A 23,585-nucleotide genomic window follows, 5' to 3' on the forward strand; every position below is an offset into this window, starting at 1 on the left:
ATCATCCGTTAAAGTAAACAAAGTAAAGAAAAAACTTCTGTGTTATGCACTTACACAGAAACAAGTGCACAACACGGGAGCGTGTGTGTGTGTGTGTGTGGGGGGGGGTGCTGCTCTCACGTGAGTTAAACTGCATCTGCAACCTGCTCTGATAACATTAAGTTCACAGCTGCGATGGAGGAAAAGTAGGTTTTCAAACTCAGACGAGGTTTCGACTGGGATTCAAAAGCACAAAGTCCAGAGGCTCCAGAACCTGTTAGTTCAGATCTGAGGCCCCTGACTGATTTATGGCAGGCTGCGGGCTTCACACACACAGACACACTCTTTCACACACACACACACACACAAATAACACAAATGCTTGAACACCTTGATTCTTAAGTTTGTTTACTTGCAGCCGTGGATGGCGAAGTGTATATTTTGAACAGGTAAATCATAACTTAGGATTTATAACTAAAATGTATTAGAACTTTTACTTCAAGGGTAGATTACCAAATTAATATTTCTTTATAATAAATGTATTACCTCATTAGTAAGGCAGCCCTTTGCCTTTGATAAACAGTAACTTATTTTACACTCTTTTATAATTAACATTAATAATAATAAGAAGAATATCAATAATACAATAATTTTATTTAAGAAGCACCGTGCTGACAAACACATAATTGCAAAACAAAGGACAAGTAGTGACGACAAACTATCATTGAAACAAAACAAGTTGACAAAGATAGGTGAGTTCAGCCTTTAAACACAATCTTGATTTTGATTTAAGACCCAAATAATAAGAAATTGAATTGGATTTGACTTTGAAACGTGTTGGAGTTAAATCTGAAGACACACATATATAAATTGTGTATTTCTGGGTTAGAATTGATCAAAATGAAGCTTCTCCTTACAACTGTTTGATGCAATAGTACCTGCTAATAGCTAGGTCTACTTATTTTATATTGCCCTAATCCTAACTGTTGTGATGACTATCTAATTCCAGAGGTCTCTGTCAGTCTGTTTATGGAATTCATATCTCAAGAATCATTCGTCTCATCAGCTTCACACTTGAATTTGTTGTGTTTTTGACGTGTGAGACGTTCAATATTGATCAGATGAGTCTAAACAGGCGTCTGAGACTCGTCAGTGTAAGTGACATCGATCAATGATCCCTTCACTAACGAGCTGATGGACACAGAGATATAGATCATGTGTCAGTTTATGATTTGATCTTGACTCATAGTTACCGACTCCGTTATATTTATCGTTGTGTTTTTCAATTTGCCGTCATCGTAGTCGGGATATGTTCCAGGATTTAGATTCAGATAAGATACCGAGAGAGATGATCCTCGCAAGTGCAGATAATGGGATCCGCTGTGTGTGTCTTTGTGTGTGTGTGTGTAGTCGGGAGCAAGGTGTTTGTGTTCATGTTTGTACCCGTGTCTGTTAATTAGAATCTGATATCCAGGTTTCTTCAGCTAATTAGCACAATGTTTCTGCCAAGCAGGGAATCTGGAGACACACAAATCGCTGTTGTTCATTAACGTTCTTCTTTTTCTAACATTCCCTCTGAATCAGCTTTTTTACAAAGTGTCGGTGCAAATAACCCAACTGGAATAATACCCACCTAAAAATGAAATATACTCTTTGCACTCACCATGACAGTGATTGATTGTCCGAAGTTGGGGACGTCGATTGTTCAAAGACACATCTCTTCTAAAATGGTTTTATTTATGTCCTTTGTTTTGAGGTGGAGGCAGAGATCTCACCTGTATCTGAATGGACAGACAGTATTTTATTCCACGTTTTTATTTTGCAGATGCTGCAAAAGAATGTAGAAAAGAATCCAGAGTTTTTCCTCGAAGCTAAAAGTGGCAAACCTGACTGGAATGGAAAATATAAAAAACACCTTAGAGCAAAACAGTGACGTCCTTTAAACACAATCTGCCTCCTGATATCTGATTCCCATCGCGGATCCTTGATGTGATGCACATGCCTCCTCGTGACTCCAGCTGCATGGGGGGGTCACGGGTAATTCCACCGCCACCACCACCACCACCACCACCACCGCATTCCCATCTACCAGCAGCAAACCTCATCTTATCAGTGAAACAGCAGCGGGGGGAGAAAGCGGCTCTGTCAGCTGCCTACCTGTTTGTGTCTGGGTAATGGATTCAGATAGCAGGGAATCATTCGTCCTGCTCTGCCCTGTGTTATGAAAGCTCCTCACATCAGCTGCCAAGGGCGTCCCCCCCCCCCCCCCCCCCCACCCCACACACCTCTCTGCTTTGATAGGACCATAACACCACAACTCCTCGACAGATGAAAACAGATAAAATCACACCGACGTGGCCGTGAACAGCAAAGTTAATGTTCACCACCCACTGGCTCAGTTGAAAAGAGGCAACGAGGTGAATTTATTTATTTCATTCAGTTCAGATTTAGCATTTTTTTTAAATATATATAAATGCCACAAAAAAACAAGATGATTTTACCTCAGGGACATTTTTTTTCAATATTTATTCCAGGCATCCTGCCAAGCGTACTTCTCTCACTGTACATTCTCCTTTTTGTTTATTTACATATCCAAAACTTGAATTGTGCATACATCTATAAACCCAGAGAGAGAGACAGAGAGAGAGAGAGAGAGAGAGAGAAACTAGTATAACTTTGGATTTCCTTGTTATCTCAAAGAATCTGTTTATATATGGATTTCAGGTCAGAAAGATTGTTGTTTACATGAATGTCTTCTGACCTGTCACCTCTGTGCTTATGACTAACATTTACACCAACTTCCAAGGCAATGATTTGAGTACTGGTTGAAGTAATCAGACGTACCTAGGGAACCTATTTCTTTTTCTATATACCATTGCAGGAGTATGCATACAGAGTGCTATACTAGTTCAGTTGATCTTATTTGCGGTGTTTCTTTTCTGTCTCGTTTTGTGATTCTGAGCACGTAGAGCACCGATAACCTTTCCTTCATTAAGTCAGAGCCACGAGGGAACAGGCGTGGCTCACATGACCTACCTTTATTTCCATCTCCCTAATTTGTGACCTTTTTCAGGATAGGTTCAATGTGGGATTACCACTCAAAGTTTAATTCCCGTCTGTTAAAGTCTTCTCCGTCACTTGAAGTCTAAAGTTCACGACACGCTTGTTAAGTTTGTGTGAGAACATAAACATAAACCACAGGATCGCACATATGAAGCCGATCAGGGAGGGTAAGATAAAGCATTAGCCGGCCTTTAGAGGCAGTGTCTTACTTGTGGATATTTATAAAAGTGTGACTCTGGATTAGGATTACGGGGAACATGCTTTTAAGAGATCAGTCTAACTCTCCAGACAGCAATCTTCTGATTCCAAAGTGGCACTAAGCGCGGTAACAGATAACTGAAATGTAAAGTAAAGGCAAGAGAGGGAGAAAGGAAGCTGAAGAAATGCTTTTAAAGTGAGAGCCAGAATCGCAGAGGGCCATTTAAATATTGACAGCTGTTCTATATCTAGGAAAATGTGCCACAGGAAAAACAGAAATGTGCTCATCAGTTCATTCGTGTTTTTAAATCTCTTCTAGACGAACATTAAGTGATGGCTCCTCAGCGTGAGCTCAGTCGTCTGGTGATGGAGGCGACATTACAAACGCTCTCTCTGCACAGACCCTGGCTGCAGGCGCAGGGAGTTACGGTTTGTGTAGTTCACTGGCAGGTTTAAAGTTCACAGTGACAGGAATCAGAACAAACCACACTGAAGAGACTGGCCCTCTGAAAAACACATAACCCTCACGTGTCGCCTGTGCCCTGTTCCAGCTCGTAGCTCAGTTCTACTGCTCGATGACCTGAAGGGGCCACGACAGCAACAAGGAGAAGTCGGGTTAGAGAGTAAAGCAATCGTCAAAGTCCGACTCTTTTAAAACTCTTCAGTGAACACAAGTTGTACAGAACTCAGCTGCAGCTGATTTAAACTTTTGACTGATCGCTTGTGTGAGGCCAATCTGTCCCAGACAGCCGGCTGGAAACGAACAGGAACGATTTGCAGTCAAATTCTGAGGCTGTGGAACGAAAATTAACCGACTCAATCATTTCAATAAGTCCCTTCTTAAGACTTTTATCAGACAGCTTTTCCAGCTTTACTTTAGTGTTAATGTTCTTTAATGTTTCTTTCAAGTCCGATTATTTTATGACCTTTGCTTTAACCCCTTACTGCCTGAATTCATTTCCAATTATATAAAAAAATATTATTGATGTTTTTGGCTGTCATACAGATGCTAAATTAAGTGGAGATGTTCATTTCAATATAGCATATACAATAGATATAAATTTAGGTATGAGGCAAAGTAGCGACATTAGGCATAATGGGGCATAACCTTATTATATTGATGCTGCTTTTGCTTGAAATTGAATAACAACATGTTTTCTGTACAATCTTTGCTGTTCCATCATAACAGTTTTTCAAAAACAGCTTAATACCTCAAAATAACTTTGCTGCACAGTCCCAAGGGGCTAGTTGTTATTTTCCACTCAGACCACTAGATGGCGGCAGAGTGCTTCCAGTACAAATTTGCGACATTCGTCTACAAGGGGTTAATTGCTCGGGCTGTGGTGAAGCTGTTGCAGAAAGCTGGCCGCCTGTTTATTTATATTCATATTGGACATATCGTGTTTCCAGAAGCGCCTGAGTCCTTGAGCCCTAAATACACCTGTCAATTGTGAAGCCGACAAGATAAATGATTCTCGAGATACCTGAGCCAAACACATTATTATTGATAGATAATTGTTGTTCTAGTTGTTATTATGTGTTCGTCGTTGTCTTTAGATTATTTCAGGAAACGCAGTCGACACCAGAGGGAACAAATTATATACTTTGTCCCCGTTTCAGCAAGTTTCATTACTGAATGTATCATAAATGTAACTTCATAAATGATTCATTATTCTTTTCTTGCACGATGAATGTACCTCCCATATAGCAAACTGATTAAAGTGTAATGGGGGGCAAACAGATTTCATTCCAAAGAACACCTCATGCAGAGTTCAGTGAGTCAAACTCCACATGCAACCAGGTGACAGTTTATAGAAGGACAAAGCATCATATAGGAGAAAGAGTTCCTTGTATATAACTCTACAAACTCCTGTAGTTAGTTTTAGCTCATTCTTAAACAGGTTGAAATGTGCGGAGCCGCATTCAACAGCAAGAAAACCCCCGAAAACCACCTGGTGGCACGGACCGCTGAGTCAGCAGTATCGATCAACTGCCCTTTCAACCCTCTGCAGATACATTATGGCAATAAAAGCCTCCTTAATGCATCTTTAATCCAAGCCCACCGCCTGGCTCCAGTCCTTATTGTCTTGTAAGTGAGGCCATTATCTGTGATGTTCAGTAAATGCCGAGCAGAGAGTACAGCCAAGGGTGAACTGCCTCCCCTCTGATGCATCACAAGTGAGGCTGATTGGTACCAGTAGAAGGGAATCGGCTCTCACTCGCTCCACTCGCTGAGATTCTGCTCTTCTCAGCTCTTCTGTGCAAGCAAGACTTTTCTCTCATTACCAGGGAAGCTGTGCAGATGTTAGACAGATGCACTGCAGAGGGAGGAAGAGCGAGATCAGGTCGGCAGGACAGAGAGAGACGAACAAGAAACATGGCCGCCCATCTGTTATTCCATTAGATCTACTGGTGTCCATGGTGTGTTCAGGAGCTATGTGCGGTCTGTGTTATTTTGTCTATTCTCTCCCTCCTCCTGACAACCTGCATCTGTTAGACGTCCTGCTCGTGTTCAAAAGATGAAATAATTTATTTTTCTCTGCAACAAAACAGCAGACAGAAAACACAACACGTGGAATGTTGTTATGGTTCATCTTTTCAAAGGCAATTATTTGACGTTATCACTTATTCAGAATTATCCGTATAGGAACAGACAATGAATGTAAAAAGCTGTAATTACTCAGTTTTGGTCGCCACCTGCTGAGATAAATATAATAATGAGAGATACCGTAAACAACGTATGGTTTATTTACTTATTGATATAATCATGAAGAAACTAGATTGACCCTGTAGAAATACAAATACTTTTATTAGTGGATGGGTTGTGGAGCCAATTAATACCAAAACACATCATATACTTTTACTATATTTTTTTCAAGGATGAAGTCATTTTAGTTCAAATATCAATCACCATGTGGCAATTGTTGTGTTCTATAGTTTTAAGAAACGGGTGAATATGTCCAACACACAATTATTTGAAACCTTTATATCGATGTGACTTCGCCACAGAGGCTCCACCCTCTGATCGATGCTGTGCAGACTCACAAAGATTTCATCGGTGCAGGATGATGTTAGATGTGATGTTAAGAAAAAACAAAATGAGACTTCAAACAAGAACTTGTCTCTGTAGTCCCAAGGATGAATATATTTGCAGAAACAGAAATATAAAAAGATATATATATATTCAACTGATGTGTAGAGTTTTTGTGTTTCAAAAGCTGCATCGAGAGACCCCCCCCCCCCCCCCCCCCCCCGCTCTGAGCTGCACGGTAACTTTCTGCAGGTTTGTCACGATGACTGACCCAGCCCCAGTTTGTGCCTCTTATCTTTCAGCCTTTCTTTTGACTCACAGTGGAAAGCATCTGTTTTTCTTCTGGAGATTAATCCCCACCCGTGTTTGAAAAGGCCCAGTGGTTCATTACTGATGTTCTCAGGACGTCTCCCGGATCCTCAAGGTCTCTTCGGACTGTCTCTGCGTCTCCGCACGGCTGGGGATTTATCTTTCACAGAAATGGATGCTCACCCCCGGGACTTGAATCTAAAGCTTTTGCTATCACAGCGAAGCACAAATTGCTGCAGTTTGTACATTGTGTGAAGTCGATGCTTTGGTCAAGACTAAAGATAATGTGAAAGTCAGATTCAAAGCTGCGCTAGTTTGAGATGAGATCATTATCAGGAGGCTAACAGTCTGTTAACGCAGCGTGTTCCTGAGCAGTGCTATTCTCAACAGGAGGCTAATCATTAGCTCCTTTCTATTCTATCATAGAATTGCAAAGCCCCCCCCCCTCCCCCCTCCACTTGAATGAGTGGACTATCCATTGTCTTGCTCTGTGATATTGCCAATATTAATAATGGGATGGCTCCTTGGACGCCCAACGACCGTGAATGTGGCTCTTAGCCACGGCCCAGAGTGGAATGATTCCACTCTCACCACCCACTGGAAAGCAATCTAGGTCCGTAATGGGAAACTCAAATAGCAAATCTATACTTATAAGCATGTCTGGAGAAGTCTGGAGTCAGCAACGGGCTCGGTTAAGCAGTGAGAGAGCTGAGCTGGAGGTCACAAGGACTGAAGTGAAGGAGGACAGACCTTCCTCTTCCTCACGGCTTCAGCTCGGGCTATTTTCCCCTACTGCAGGAGTCCTGGACATGTAGTATGGAGGGAGGGGCCACAGAGTTGTGATGCTCACTAAAAATGGAGTTTGTGGAGGTTTGAGATAATTGAGATAGAGATCTGTGGCGTAGGAAAAAGGAAGTTGATCACAACAGGGGAGGCCGGTGAAACAGAATACAACTCATCTTCTGGAGGACAGTGTATAATGGGAAATACCAGTACGGAATGTTCTCAGCTGATGTTGTTCCACAGCAGCTTTACATTTGTATTCTCTTTATAATGTTGTATGAAAAGGAAAAAGTAACACAACAAGGTCATCTTTGAAAACACAGAAAAACAGGATGTAGAGAACATCCATCAAATATCCAGTGAAGTGATTTCCAGTACACAACTTAATGAAACCACTTCACCGTTCATTGAAAGCATGTAACCAGTCATCAGATGTTTAATAAACAGACATTAATTGCTCACATCTATTGCTGCACTCTTCTGATGAAACTGAATTTCAGTGGTTGGCCCTTATTGTTTAGTCGCATTGAGTTAAAGCAGCTTCTCAAGGCAAAATGTGCCGATCAGTTTTATCATATTTAAAAGAAATTCACATGCAAAATGATAATTCAGGTTATATCCCACCCTGAACGACACTGGGATGGAGACACATGTGATGGTCTATGTTATTATCGACTCTTTCTTTGTCCAGCGCCCGAGGAAGTACTTGTTCCCACATGGACAACAGGACATGTTCGATATAACCTTTGGATAAACAGGGGATCAGCTCTTTGTGCAGTAGCAGTGGCTCAGCTCCAGGGTTCTGTGGTTTTAATGAATGCATGTGACCTTTACAGAGTCACAAAGAGAGCTACAACCAGTGTTACCACAGGAGAAGAGAAACTATTCCGCCGACTCTCTGTAGGGTCTGTGTTGGGATTTGATTCTTCTTTACCTCTAGATCCTCTCAAGTGATTATTTTCTCTGATAGCGGCTGCACACATTTTACAGACTTCATCTTCTAAGTCTCATTCTTGGGTGGTAAAAAAAATAAATCCATAAAGTTATACTTGCCCTGTTAGTGTCCTTACCTTGTCCGTTCAACCATAGTGTATTCGGGACCACCCTGAACACAAAAGGGTAGCCGGCAAATTCCTGAATGTTTTACGAACTGACGAAGCAAATCAATTGGAGACCGCATCGAAAAAACTGTAACCAGTCGCATATTAAAATGTAATTGAATCGCTGTGACAAGTGTTTCAGGAGAATCGCTATTCACTCCGTCGATACAAACCTGTAAACCCCCCCAGCTCATGTTATCACGTTTTCACTGTGGGGAAGAAGTTTCCATGGACAGCATTTGCTCACGGCTCAAATCAGCCTATGACCAAAGACAAAATGTTTATATATATGTCTGTATATGACAAGGTAACTACAGTTAATATAAATTACCCACAACATTTCCAGTTTATTCCCGTATATTCCTGTATATTCCCTTATATTCCCGTTAATTCCGATGGAAAGTTTCCAGCTTTAAATATTCCCGAAATTTTGCAACCCTAGTCCTGCAGCTGTCAGAAGATTTTATAGACCTCGCCCTTGTGGCTCCATTTAGAGGAGGACACTCACTTCATACCTAGGAAGAGGAATTGGTACAAAAAGACCATCTTAAATAAAAAATACAATCAACTGGACTAACCAAAGCCTTATTAGTTTTTAAAAACATCAGCAACACACGGCTGCAAATAATCCATAATGTATCACTGTGTAAGAGACCATAGTTACACTGCTGTCTCTCTTTTCTCAAACAATGTCTTTTCCTAAAATGTGGACGTCTTATATTTGCAGTTTTCTTTTCTCCGAGGAGATTTACACGAGTCTCAACATATTTTCCTTACTCTTATAGTCTTGTAATGTTCGGGGAAACCCTGTCACCAAGTGTAAATATCTGCCTCTGAATCTGAACTGTACGTAGTCGCTGGGCGAGGAAACGGTTAACGAGCAAAAACACATTTCCCCGCCCACTCCCAGTGAATCCCCACCATCTCTGGGAGTCATTAGCGCGACAGGCAGGCGGCATTATGCTGATGGTGCTGAAATGATAATTAGGGCTGGAGATAGATTGAGTCAATATAAGTGTAATTAATTTTTAAATGTGAGGTTTATTAGCGCAGAGGCAATCAGGCTCCTAATGAGCGCCTGATAGAACTTCTTTAACAGTGGAGCCAGTCAGATTAATAGCTCTAACAGCTTCTGGCGTCCGACTCTGCTTTTATTTATTGCACTGATGCATCGGATTGTGGGTTTAGCCGTTTTCTTCTTTGCCTCCAAACACCAGAATGATAATTCACTCAGATAAATGATGGTTCTTTGGATTCATAAAGAAAAGGGAGACGAGCGGCTGCACATACATTAAACACACACACCACACACACACACACTCGTATATTACACACAGTCACATATATAACACTCAAACTCTCATGTATGTGACTATAAATAGATTTTTTTCGAGCCAATTAAGGCTCATCTTTCAAATCAAGTCATTAATTAAGCTCAGAAATTCTAAAGTAATTTCTCTTTAATGAAGTTGCTCAATTAAGTCTGCCCTCTTTTGGTTTAATCCTCTTCTTCGCTCTGAGCACTGAGTAACCACTTTCTCTCGCCGCCTCTTCGCTCGTCCTTTTGTTCCTCGGGGGACATTTCTACTCCGGTCCTCCTCAACCTGCTCCTCCTCCTCCTTCGTCTCAGCCACATTGATGCATCGCACCCTCAGAACAAATCACTAGAATTTTCACGACCAGTCTGCTTCCAGGAAACAGGCAGTGAGACAGACCTTCTGACCAGATTTGAAGCGACTCAATGCTACATTCGCTCTCGGCTGCACTTGGGCTCCCCCTACAGGTCGAGTGTGTAAATCAGCGTCATTAATACACGTTTTTTGAGTTGTGGTGGAGCACGCTTGTCTAAGATTGGATTAAATTGGATTATTACTCTCGTTGATACAAATTTGACCTTTTTCCCCTTATTGCCTGAATTAGTTTCCAATTATATAAAAAACATATTATTGGTGTTTTTGGCCTGTTCCATCATAACAGTATTTCAAATACATCTTAATACCTCAAAATAACTTTGCTGCACAGTCCGAAAGGGCTAGTATGTATTTTCCACTCCAACCACTAGATGGCGGAAGAGTGCTTCCAATACTTTCCTTGGTATGTGTAGTATTTGCACCATCAGGCACAATCGACACCTCGGCGGCATTAAGACCAGAATATGACATTTGTCCACAAGGGGTTGATTATATACGTGAGACTCTTTAGGTGCTCTGTTTATCCACACAAGTGACCTCTAGTGGTCGGGCACAGAATGAATGTTCCCTCTCAGTATAGCTAAAGAACAATAACATGCCTATTTAACTCTGATGTAAATTCACAAGGAATACACACACACGCACATATTTATTCATGCGATCATCCAATAAGCCAGTTATGTGGCGTAAAATCATGCAGCTACAGGTCAGGAGCTTCACATCAGACATGTGAATGAGGTAAAATGTGATCCCAGTGACTTTGATGGTGCCGGATACGGGGGTGTAATGGTGCGGAGAATGTTTTCCTGGCACATTTTGGGCTCTTCAACAGCAATAAATCATTGTTTGAATGCCGCAGCCCGAGTATTGTTGCTGACCGTGTTCATGCCTTTATGGCCACGATTTACGATCTTCTAATGTCTGCTTCCAGCTTCTTAATGCGTCATAATTCAAAGGCAAAAGTCGAACTGGTTTTCATGAGCACGACTAAGAGTTCAGTGAATTCAGAGGCCTCTCCCAGTCACCATCTGAATCCAACAGAGCACCGCTGGAAGAAAAGTGCAGGAATTCCAACATGGAGCAGAATCTCAAAGGAAAGTTTCAACATCTAATGGAATCATTGTTCCTAATAAAGTGCTCAGTGAGCGAATGTAAACTCTCAGGGTTTCGTCAATCAATGGAATACAAATAAAGATGGATGACTCATCTCTGTTTCCTCCCACTGTCCAGAAATGAAGCCCAGATAGATACAAGTGCTGCCATCTTGTAAATTTGGAGTCAGAGTCTGCACAGTAGCATCAAATGAGAAATTAAGACATTTTCTTACAAACCAATATTGAACACTTGAAAATAAAATCTGTGTGATAACATTTAATCACATTGATATTCAGTAATGTTCAGGTGTTTCTGATAACTTAAGTTTTAAATGGTTATTTGATGTTTTGATAAAAAAAATCTCCTGGATATTTTGGCTTTATTTCTGAATAGCGGTAGAAAGAGTAGATCTGACGTCCATCTTTGTAAAAGTACAGTCTGTAGTCTGTTGTAAGAAAATATAAATATTAATTTCATACTTAATAAGTCATGTTTAAATGTAGAAATTAACGTGTTTGTGCTGAGTTAAGCAGCTTTTCTCCTAAACCACAGATTATTCTTTTGCTGTCCTTCAACAAAATAAACTACACAATCAGAAATATGAGACAATATAAACCTGTTGTCTTCATCCTCACGATAGTTTAGATCTTTTAAATACGAGAAGAAGAAGAATCATCAGAGAGAGACGACCGAGCCATGCTGCTCTCGTCTTCTCTTGTCTCCGAGCCATATTTTCTTCCTGTTGATGCCACGAGCACAATGCATTATGGTATATACTGCATGGTTGCTCACTAATTTTAACAATGGCAGGTTGAATATATATTTAGTGAGCGATTCAGACACAGCAGCCTGATGACAGTGCATCTCATGTATCCAGGCAACTGAGAATGTCATAAAAGTATATTCACTGTTGCGTCACCTCGTCTCTGTTTCTTCTCTCAAGATCTGCACAACTTCTAAAAAAAGAAAAAGCAGGCAGCATGATTGCCTGTGTCCCCTCGAGACACTTTAGCCCACCCTGACTTGTACAGCCCCGTGGAGCCGCTGTCCTCTGGAAGACAAGCGCCTGAAAGACAGATTTCACACGAGACACTTTCAATAAAGCAAAATGAATTTTAAGGAGGACGGGTTCCAGCTCTCAGCTCCGTGCGAGGGGGAGTCGGGTCGTAAAAATGAAACAAGAGGCGTCTGGCAGATGCACAATGTGACCATTTCACGCCTTGTGATAATCATTCGTCGGATTTCTGTCTACACACACACACACACACACACCCACACTCATTAATAAAACCACATTTAACAGAGCACGAGTTTTCCTCACAGAACTATTCCACTGTTTTGAATCATAGTCCTGGGAACCACTTTGTCCCTTTGACGTCTTTTCGGGAAACTGCAGGAATTCAAACACGTGTGTCTGTGCTGCTGCTGTTGTCATGACATTCGGTTCACGAAGACAAACCTAACCAAGGGAACGTCTCTCTCTCTCTCTCTCTCTCTCTCTCTCTCTCTCTCTCTTTTCAGCCTTCTGTGAAGAGGGATGCAGGAGCGGAGGACTCTGTGTGTCCCCCAACACGTGTGTCTGTCCCTCGGGATTCACGGGACGCCGCTGCGAGACGGGTAAGACCTGCCGACCTCACTTGACCTCTCACCTGGTCCTGCATGTTCGGCTGTCACTCGTAATTACAGCTGGAGCCTCGTATATATATATATAGCACACACACACATGCACACACATGCACACACACGCACACACACACACACACGTACGCACACACACAACGAGTATTCAAAATGACATCACAGGAATTCTCATCAGGTTGATTTGAGGCCTCGGTAGCTGCCCTTTGTTATTCTCTCCTTCTTTTCTCTCCCTCTCTCCAACTTACAACATCTCTTACGCACACACATACACACAAACACACACACACACACACACACACAAACGCACACACTCTCACACTCCATCTCTAAAGCCCTGTGTTTAAATTGGACACTGCAGCAATTGAGGATCCCAGGAGAGCTGTAGAAAACGACAGCTAATTCTTCTCTACTCGCCTCCTCCTCCTCCTCCTCCCTCCTCCCTCCTCCCTCCTCCCTCCATCCCCTTGTCTCTTCCTCTATTTTCCTTCGATATCCCCCTTCCTCTCTCTCTCTCTTCTCTGCTCTTTCAGTTTCTTCCCCACCTTCCTTCAGTCTTTTGTACTTTTCATCCTCTCTCCTCCTCCATCCATCTTCTTCTCCTCTCCTTTTCCCTTTTCTACTCTCAGCACTTCCCCCTGCTTCTACCTTCTTCCTCCTCTCCTCGTCTTTTTTTCTGCTCCTTCATCACCTATTTTCATCCCTCCTTTCTCTCCTCTCTCCACTGTTATTAAACCTCCTGTCTCTGAGGCCTTGTTCTTTTGCAGAAGTGATCAACCAGCTCTCGCAGGTCGGCCGTTCCCAGCATGTTGCCACAGTTCCCACTTAGATATGAGAGAACTTACATGTGCACATTACTGGTGACATGAAACCCCCCCCCCCCCCATACAACATGCTAGTGAATGTTGTATGGGAGAAGGGGATATAACGAGTGTGTGTGTATGTGTGTGAGTGTGTGTGTCTATGATAACCTATTCAACGATTTAACAAAACGTTTCCTTACCAATTCAGGCTGTGTCACTTTTTATTCTTAATTCAAAATCCATTTGAACGTCGGGGACAAAGTTCATATTCAAACTGGAATAAAACAGTTTAGAAAGGCAGCAGACCATTTGGAGTAGTTTGCCTCGTGACTCAGCAGGGGGCGCTCACGATGACTTTGACCTATTGCCAGTCAAAAGCTGCTAACGGTGTTTTGCTGCAAAAATGGAGGAAGCAAGCAAAGCCGTCCTGAGGGAAGTCCTTTGTCTTCTCCACCATACAGCAATGTTAAATTAGGCAAATTAAATCTTGACCCAGCCTAAAACTTTATATCGCACATCTTAAATAGATAGAAAACATATATACTGCTTGATAAAGTGTAACATTGATTAAAAACATTATTTGTTCTTATGGAATACAATGCAGCTCAGTTTTAATGTTTTACATGAAAATCATAGAACAGTAGAAGTTTAAAAACACATTAAATGATAAATTATGTTAAAGAAATACTGTATGATTAACACAACACTTTAAATAATGCTTCATATTGTCACACTCCAGTTTTTTTCTTATAGCTGTCATGATGAAGTTGTTTTGAAATGAACATTTTCACACATACGCCCAAACTTGTTTACCTCTGTCGCTGCATTCAGAGGAATTCAAAGCTATTTTCATCAGATGATCAGTTATCATAAGCTAAAAAACATCAGTTAATGAATAGGAAGAAGAATATTTTCATTCCTCAAACGTTATACACCAGGGAGAGTCATTCTCGCTCCTCTGTTGGTAAATCGCACACTTTCTGAACTTGTTGTGTTAATAATAATTTGAGCTTAATTCAGAAAATACTCTGAGGTTTGAGAGTTAATCAGTTGCAAATCGCTGTGTAACACGTTTCATTAAAGCTGGCAATCAACCAGGGGCTAATTAACCTCCCATCACATATCTATCACTTCATTAACGTGACGTGTGAAACCCTCAGTGCTGCAGATGGAGTTTATATCCAACAGGAATATTTACGCCACCGCCATTCTCGTGAAGACTCGAGGGTTTTAAACAGTTGTGTTTCCAGTCTCTACCTGAGCAGATCTGTCTCTCGTGTACAATGTGTCTCTGTCTCCTGTCTCCACTTCCATCTATCCTCCAATACCAACACATCTCTCCTCAGCTCAGTGGGAGGTTAACAGCATCGCACAGCGTCTAAATAAAAAGAAACACAGTTGATCTACTCGTCTTCTCTCACGTGGATCCAGTCTGTCTCTGGTGGATCTTTGTGATCTCATTTCTGATAAGGATTAGTCATTTTCCACAATAACCGATATATAGTAATGCAGGTGTCTATCTGAAGCTTGTCACTATGTGTGTCTACAGTTGTGTGTTATTTAGGAGGACTATGCAAAACCTGCTCAACCGACACTGATTCAAATTTGGGGCAAATTGCAATTAATTTACAGATCCAGATTTTTCTACCTACAGTTTCTAACATTGCAAAAATCTGTTTGCTGATTTCTCAGAGAATAGTTCACGGATCTTGATGTAAGAAATCGGGGAAGTTCATGTCCCTTAGATATGAATGTGTGTAGTTTGGTACCTGCATAAATGGGAACTTTGGTGGAAGTCTGGATTCGATTTTGTCATTTTAGTTTCTTTAGTAAATCACAAAACTTCCAAATTCCCCAATTTGAAAGAACGTGCCCCCCCCCCACCCCCCTTCCACCACGTTGCAAGAAAATCAGTTGTGTCCTTTGTGTGTAATCCTGCAAAGAGACAGACAAATGAAAATTAACTATATCCAAACCTCACAAGGAGTAAAATGAAAGTGAGAGCTGTTGTGTGATGCCTCCTCATCAGTGCTTGGCTCTGGTCTGTGGTCACTGTATCGTCTCCTTCAGTCGACTGCCTGTTCATTTTTTGTTTACGCTTCACACACTGTCAGCAACAAACAAACAAACAAACCCCGGTTACTGCTCCTTTCCGACGAGACGTTACTGTAAACGCAGCGTGAGACGTGACACTGTAGAGATAAGTGTAATTAAAGCTCAGTGGACCAGAGGATTCTCTGGAGAGCTTAGACGGAAGTATTCCCACTGCGTGTGGATTAATCCTCGTTTCTCCTCACTAAGCTAAAAAAAGTCGCAGATCTTTCAGAAGTCCGATTCGTCGCAGAGTCGTCACGTGACCCGACGGGGGAAACAACTCAGAACTGAAGCCGGAGCAGGAGCTGAACTTTTTTTCTGTTTTCACCGTAATGGAGGGAGAAAGAGAGAACTGTGAAAATGATGTGTGGCTGCTTTTAACATCTGTAACAAAGATTGATGGAGTGTGTGTGTATGTGTGTGTATGTGTGTGTATGTGTGTGTGTGGGTGTGTGTGCTCATATTGTACCTCATACTGCAGGAAGGTCACCTATCCACTTCACTGCCACAGACGGAGAGGATGAATGGCTGTTCTCACACGCACACACACCTACAAACACACACACACACACACACACACCAGTTAACAAAAGGCTTCATACGACTATTGAGCAACAGGAATTATTGACTGTGTGTGTGTGAATGAAATGAGCTTTTATAGCGTTTAAATGAAAAGGTCTTACTAGGTGGGTGAGCGATGGAGGTTTTAATAACACGTTCTCTCCAGTAGCAGCAGAGTCCCGGTGGATTCAGGTGTTTCTGTGAATTATCGCAGGTCTCACGTCCACTAATTACCGTTTAATTTGAACCGGACTTTCTTCCTTCGGACGAGGAGGATGGTTAATTGTTGTCGTCGTGACCTCTAGTGTCACCGCCGGTTTGATCGATATATTCCGACCCTGATGACTTCTGTAAGAGTTTCACAGCACGTGCATGCTCCCCAGTGGAGGAACCGTTTCCATGAATGAACAAACTTCTCAATTAGGACTTTGTTTATCCTGTGAGGAAAAAAGACCATAAGAGACAAAAAGAGAAGAAGAATTGACCTTAAAACTAAACTTCTAGCCGAGCTGAGCTGGTGACGTAGCTTTAAGACACATATTAAAGTCACATGTGTGAAAAGGGCCTCGGACCATGTTTCACACTAATTCAGTTCCACTAGAGGAGGTGGTCCCAGTCTGGATCAAACTGAACTATGGTTTTCAAACCATTCTCGGGCAGTTAAGACAACATTCAACCAGAAGCTGAACTGGTTTCCGAGATGAAAAGTCTTTTGCCTCAATGACGGTGATTTGGCTCATTGAAACCAGTGTGGAGTACTGGAGTACTGGTAGTAGTATGGCAAAATGTGTACTCTTCTGTGTACAAAAACAGCTGGTACTCTTGCAGCGGCACAAACAACTGCTTGATCTCCCAGACACACACGTCATCTGCAAAGACGACAACATAAACTCAGTTCGGATCTTGCTCCTGTTTCTTGGAATTGAAAAGTCAAAAGAAAAACGAGCAGGACTAAAGTGTCTAAATCTTTAGAAATCAGACTTTAGGACTCTTATAATGTACAAAGAAGAATTAAATGTTGTTCACAGAGAACATCAGAATAACGAGGCATCTGTAGGAGCAGTTTTATTGATCCCTTCCTGCGTCGCTCATTCCAACAGCGTCATCTTATAGAAGCTCTGTGCCACATAAAGCTGCTAATATGGAAGCTAATGAGTTCACTGATGAAAAACAAAACTGTGAATGAGGGTGTGTGTGTGTTTGTGTGTGTGTGTGTTTGGGCGCCAAATGGAACAATGAGATACAGACAAGGTGGATGAGCTTTAATGAGCGTTGAATGAAAGAGGGATGATGAAATAGAGGTGGAATACAGGTGGAATGGTTTTCAATTTTTTTTAAATGTGTCTCCGCTGTTGTACTGATGTAAAAACTCTGCAGAGATCATGTGAGTGGTGAGGTGAGTCCCACGCAGCTTCACCTGGAGGACTGGTAGCTGCTGGGGGACAAACGGTAGAAGGACAAGTTGAGATACACTTCAGTGAAGCTGTTTCTTATCGTCCCTGCTGATGTTCCTTCTGTCCCCGGCTGAACCTCCTGCTGCTTTCGGGGACATTTCGGCTTCAAATGTCACACCAGCATTAAGGTTTCGTAAAGAGCTCATTTAAGTTGAATGGAAATCGCTGTGGTGGCTGAATTCTCTACAAAAAAAGGGGGGGGGGGGATTAAGTGGTGCTTTGCTGTAGAGTTGAACATTAAGGCAATGGAGTCACTCCGTTCATTAAGAAGGAGGGAAAGTGGAACTTAGAGTGTGTGCGGTGGAAGATGCTTTCATATTAACTGGTCAGTCACAGCATCAGTTTCTAACCAGGCACTGGAAGCACTGGGTTTATCAGCCGCAGTCTTTAAGAAGGAGAGAGACTGGAGGAGGCTTTCATATGAACTTTGTGGTTTGAAACTTTGCTCCACTAGATGAGAAACAGGAGAGAAGTCACAGCATCACCAAGTTAAAAAAGTTTGTTCTTTTAAATCATTGCTTAAGACATTTTTTTTAATTTAAAAGCCTTTTATATTTTCTTTACAGATATTTTTACATTATTATCTTTGTTACTTTTGTTTTGTCTTGTTTGCTCTTCTGTTTTATTCCAATGTTTTTTGTAAAGCACTCTGTCATCTTGTCTAGATAAGTGCCATATAAATAAAGTTAGTCTTGTAGTTATATTTATTATTTTCATTACTATTGATATTATAATTACTACTACATCTCAGACAGACAGACAGAGAGTGAGACGCCCTCCTTCAGATCCACAGGGGGATAAACATCAGCAGCCCACATGTCACGGCTGCTGATCGCCCTCACGCTCGCCCTTCAAGCGGAGAGTAAGAGCTTTTAATTTCATAGTCACTAGTCAAACACAGAGAGAGAGGAAACAGGAACCAGGCAGAGAACCACGTGGTGCTGATCTTATTTCCACAGACAAAAGAATCGGAGAAAATTAGAGAAAAACTGCAAAAATACCTTAAAGCTCTGAAGAGGGATGTGACCTGTTGTTTTATGTGTCGCATGTTTAAAACAATCCTAAACATATTCATGTGTTTGTGTTTCCTGAAGCATCACAGAGGTTCAGGACATTTTAAACATTGAAGTTTAATGGACATCAACAAAAATGAAAAGTTTCTTCTTCCTGATTAAATAAATTTTCCATCAACATTGCACATTACTCTCAACTGTGAAAGCTGATGAAAACTAAAACACCAATAAAAATATATTTTAAATCATCAAATAACATTCATTAAAATTTGACAATGACACGTTTGCTTCCTCTGCAGAGAAATGTTATCTTTCTATCTTTCCAGCCAAAGGGAATGGAAGATGACACTGGTTTATTACCAGTTGCACCATCACATAGCCGTGATTCCTCAGGAGACTTTAACACAACACTTTCCTGCCATGCATCTGCCACTGCAACCTTTTCTCTCCCCCACCGCTCAACCAGCAGAGGTGGACTTGGCCCCGCCCCCTGCGTGCTCTCTCTCCATGCTCTGTAGATGATGCAGTGAGACGGTTAAAAGACGATGGCCTCCCGCCCCCCCACCCAGCGGTGCTCTTTGTGGAAGGGGTCAGCGGCTCTCAGCCACCAGTCACCTGTAATCCTTAGAGACTGGCGGAGGACGTTCCTCCCAGCAGCCGCCACGTCTTATTACCCACAGTGCACCAGTCCGACGGCACAGCCACAACACACGCTGCTAAACGGCTCGACCCGGGTCTCCCCCTTATCTGGACACAGATAAATGTGTGTATTTGTGTGTGTGTGTGTGTGTGTGTGTGTGCTAGTGTCAGAGCTGGAGCAGCACACACACGTGTTCCATCAGAAGCCTGGTTTGTGTGGTTGTTGTTGCTTTGATGGCAAAATGGAAATTGCTCTCACGGCTTCTGCTCTATAAATAGAAATATTTTATATGGTGGAGAGCTGCAGTGAGTTTAAGCTTTAATTTTCGCCCGTGGAAAAACCCACTAATGGAACATAAAGTAGAAACCGCCTGAAACACCCCCCCCCCACCCCCCCGCAGCACAGCCATGACGGTTAATTAGCAGAACCACACCTCCTCCTCCTCCTCCTCCTCCTCCTCCTCTTCCCCCCCCCCCTGTTTGCTGCAGTTTGAATGTGGTGCACAGGTGACTGGAGGTCAGACTGAAGGTCACTCTTCACCCATCACAGCAGGAGGTGTGTGTGTGTGTGTGTGTGTGTGTGTTCCAGATGTGAGGGAGCTACAGATGAGAAAGAGAGAGAGAGGTGCAGAGCTCGCACCATACATAATGGATGCGAGAGATGCAGAGCGAGCAAAGAGCCAGCTCCTCTGGGCCCCTGCACACACCCGACCACACGCCTGAGACAAAGGGAGTAGAATGAGCGGGAATCAGAAACGTACACAAGCGCTGCCAAATGGTTTGATTTATGAAAAACGCTTTGACCCCCCCCCCCCCCCCCCCCGCTGTGACCGACGTGCCGCTGACCCCCGCTCTGCTGTCGTGGCGGCGGCCTGCTCTATAGCACAGATCAGAGGAGGAAAGAAAAAAGAAGCACATCACACGACTGAGCTGAAGTCTCAGGTGTGTGATTTCTGGTTTGAATGATGCCGACTGATCCTGACGCTGCTGTTTGTTGTTCCCAGATATCGATGAGTGTGCCGAGCGGCTGATCGAGTGCCACGACCACTCCCGCTGTGTCAACCTGCCCGGCTGGTACCACTGTGAATGCAGAAGTGGTTTTCACGACAATGGCTCCTACCTGCTCGATGGAAGCTCCTGCATCGGTGAGAATATATAAACACCCTGAAACTGAAATCCTCCTTCACGCTGCCTGAGAAACCCCTCGGCCTCCGGGGCTGCTCTGCCCTCTTCTCCTCCTCCTCCCTCTCTTTCTCCCTCTCCGAATTTCGAAAGCTGTCATTCCCTCACTCCTTCTTTCACTTCTCTTTCCAGGGTCTCCTCTGTGATCACTCCATCACCTAGTATGTGGACTGCACAGTGAAGGAGATGAACACAGGTTGTGTGTTTCTCACGTCAGTTGTGTTGATGATGTATAGAACAGGAGTTTACAGTGAAAGGCCTGAGTATAGAATCAGGTATTAACTTACCTCTGCTGCCGTTTGTGGGCGTCGAGCCAATGTGGGCGGAGTGGCCTAGGGGGTAGAGTGGTCCTTCTCCAACAAGAAGGTTGCCGGTTCAATCCCCAGTCTTCCCCTTCTGCATGCCGAAGTGTCCTTGGCAAGATACTGAACCCCTAGTGGCCCCTCATGAATGTTGAGTGTACTAATTGTAAGTCGCTTTGGACAAAAGCGTCAGACAATTACATGTAATGTAAAAAAAAGTTATGTTTATATGGATAACAATGAGAGATTTAATATGAAACATTCTGGATTCAGACTCGAACAACAGAATCAATCATGTTTTTATCTAATCATAGCGTCAATTAACCAATTAAAAACAGGTGCACTTCAACACTTTTCTATATCGTGGAAAAGCTGCAAATATTTCTAAAGATCGATTAAAAAAAGTGGTTCACACTACAGAAATGTCCAAATTTAAAAAATAATGAGATTTATTAAATATTCACTTTTTAAATATCTGATAAGAAATACTGATGGAACATTTTTAGATGCACCTGCGCACTGCATATTTCATTTCCAACAAATATTAAATTTCCATAATTCTTACCTATTGGGGGCAATTTTTTGAATGTGCTACAGTGTGAATCTGTTAATGTGCTATTACACATTAACAGATTCACGCAACCGAGTTTTAACAGACTAGGTTTTCCACTCCTCTGATTTTACATCTTCTGAAAGAAAGAAATCGGTTTCAGCAGCGAGTGTCACTCCCACAGTCAGACGTGTGTTCTGCTGCTGTCAGATAAAAGTTCCAGGAGGATGTGAAAAGCTGGAGTCGACTTCAACCTCGTCAGGCACTTCTCAAATGATCTCGTTTTAAATAGTCTGATGAGTCTGTTGTGATCTGATTTGAGCTCTTTGGAAAATCTGCCGTTGTTCCACATGTCATCCTGACGGCTTGATACCTGGTTGAATTCACTGAAGTGGTAGACAAGGTCCGGATGAAGGTTTCACACATGAATCCTCTATTTATCTTTATCTTAATTTAAATGAAGAGAGTTTGAAAATGAGGCTCCTGTTGTGTCCTGATGCATCTTTAACTTGTTCAGGACAGAAAGAGGAAGTAGCCGCTGATTTCAAATATATTATTTTACCATCAATCAGCTGTTTAGTGTGTAACATGAAGATATGACCTCAAATAAAGTCAATTGGAATATTGTTAAAATAACAATTACATGACCTGTGAGAGTTTTGCCATGCTGGTGGTTTTAAGAGGCTGTAGTGCATGTTCCCAGTAACAAACACATTCTATAAATACAGAACAACAACACATCTCCTCTTCTTCCAACTCAACAAAATAAAAATAATCATTAAAAGCCAGAGTCTCTGCCAGTAGCGATCGTAGATTTCTGCCATAGTATCAGGATCTCACCAATCAGGATGTTTTTGTAGCATCAATTAAAATCAAACTCAGCACGTCTACAAAACATCAGTGAGATAAGAACCAAAATGACAGAAACCAATATTATTTAACGGCTCATATCTTTCTGCCGACACAAGAGCAGGAGCTTGGAATAAATAAATATCCCGGGCTTGTAGGAAAAACTCTGAATCCTCCGACTCTGTGCTTTTCTTTCCCACGTCCAGCGCCTCTGGATCACATCAGGAGAATGTCCGCAGTTCACTTCATGTCTGAAAGCAGCTTTATAGCCAGAACAGACGTTTAGTGGAGTGGGAATGACAGATCAGAAACAGCTCTCTGCTGGGTGTAAAATCTAAATCTGCGCTCCTGGCTATGAACAGTGTGTAGCTCCCTCCTGGTGATGGTGGGAGCTGTGGTCAGCTTTCAGTGACCGGAGGTGGAATCGACTACAATCGTCTCCAGAGTCACGGTCCAGAATCGAGCCTGAGCCACTTCTCTGCTGTGGTCAGCCATTTCTTTTCTTTAAATTCATAGTTTCTCCCTCACAGAGGAAAACACATTATATTCCTGTGCGATGTTAAAGTCACATGTGTCATTGCACTTTGACACATTTGGCTTTGGTTGATAAAACCAGCTTGTTTAAGTGTAAAAAGCTTTTTTGACAAAGTGCAGATAACATATCGCTGGATTTCATTATATTAAAGTTGAATTTATTCTCATTTATTCCAAATATTACTTTCCTAACAGTGTGTATCATAGTGTGTGTTGTTGTGTAGTTCAGCTCTTTAACCACACAAGTGCACGTAGCGGTGACAGTGTGTCTGCCACCCTCTCCCTCCTCGCTCTGTGCAGCATTAGGCTGGAAGCCAACGTGGGAAATAAGCATGAATGACAGTTTAACAGGAGTTTTTCTTCTTCTTCTTCTTCTTCTTCTTCTTCTTCTTCTTCTTCTTCTTCTTCTTCTTCTTCTTCTTCTTCTTCTTCTTCTTCTTCTTCTTCTTCTTCTTCACGATATCTGTCACGAGTCAAATCAAACGGGAAAAACTGCATTTTGTTATAAAGCTCCAGACACAGAGTTTCAGCTTTTAAACCCGCAGCTGCTTGTTGGTCGAGCAGGAGGCGTCCGAGAGAACGAGGGATGAGAATTAGTGAGACAGGAGCGGATGAAGGTCTGTGTGTGTACGAACCCTAAACCGGTGATTGTGTTTATAATTACATCTGTCACAGGAAGAGGTTTGATGCTCGGGTCAGGTTCTGAAATGAGTTGAT

General features: G+C 42.3%; 1 protein-coding gene across 2 annotated transcripts in view; it reads left to right on the forward strand.

The window, feature by feature from the left end:
- The window catches only part of LOC133957167 (protein kinase C-binding protein NELL1-like), a 198,575-nt gene that overhangs the window by 161,798 nt on the left and 13,192 nt on the right, over positions 1-23,585 (forward strand). For both annotated transcript variants that reach the window (XM_062392661.1, XM_062392738.1), the window contains exons 15-16: positions 12,771-12,866; positions 20,456-20,596. In XM_062392661.1, the coding sequence (XP_062248645.1) occupies positions 12,771-12,866; positions 20,456-20,596 (237 nt within the window). The remainder of the gene's footprint in view (positions 1-12,770; positions 12,867-20,455; positions 20,597-23,585) is intronic.

This window comes from Platichthys flesus, chromosome 1, assembly GCF_949316205.1.
Source record: "Platichthys flesus chromosome 1, fPlaFle2.1, whole genome shotgun sequence".
In the NCBI taxonomy this organism is placed as follows: Eukaryota; Metazoa; Chordata; class Actinopteri; order Pleuronectiformes; family Pleuronectidae; genus Platichthys; species Platichthys flesus.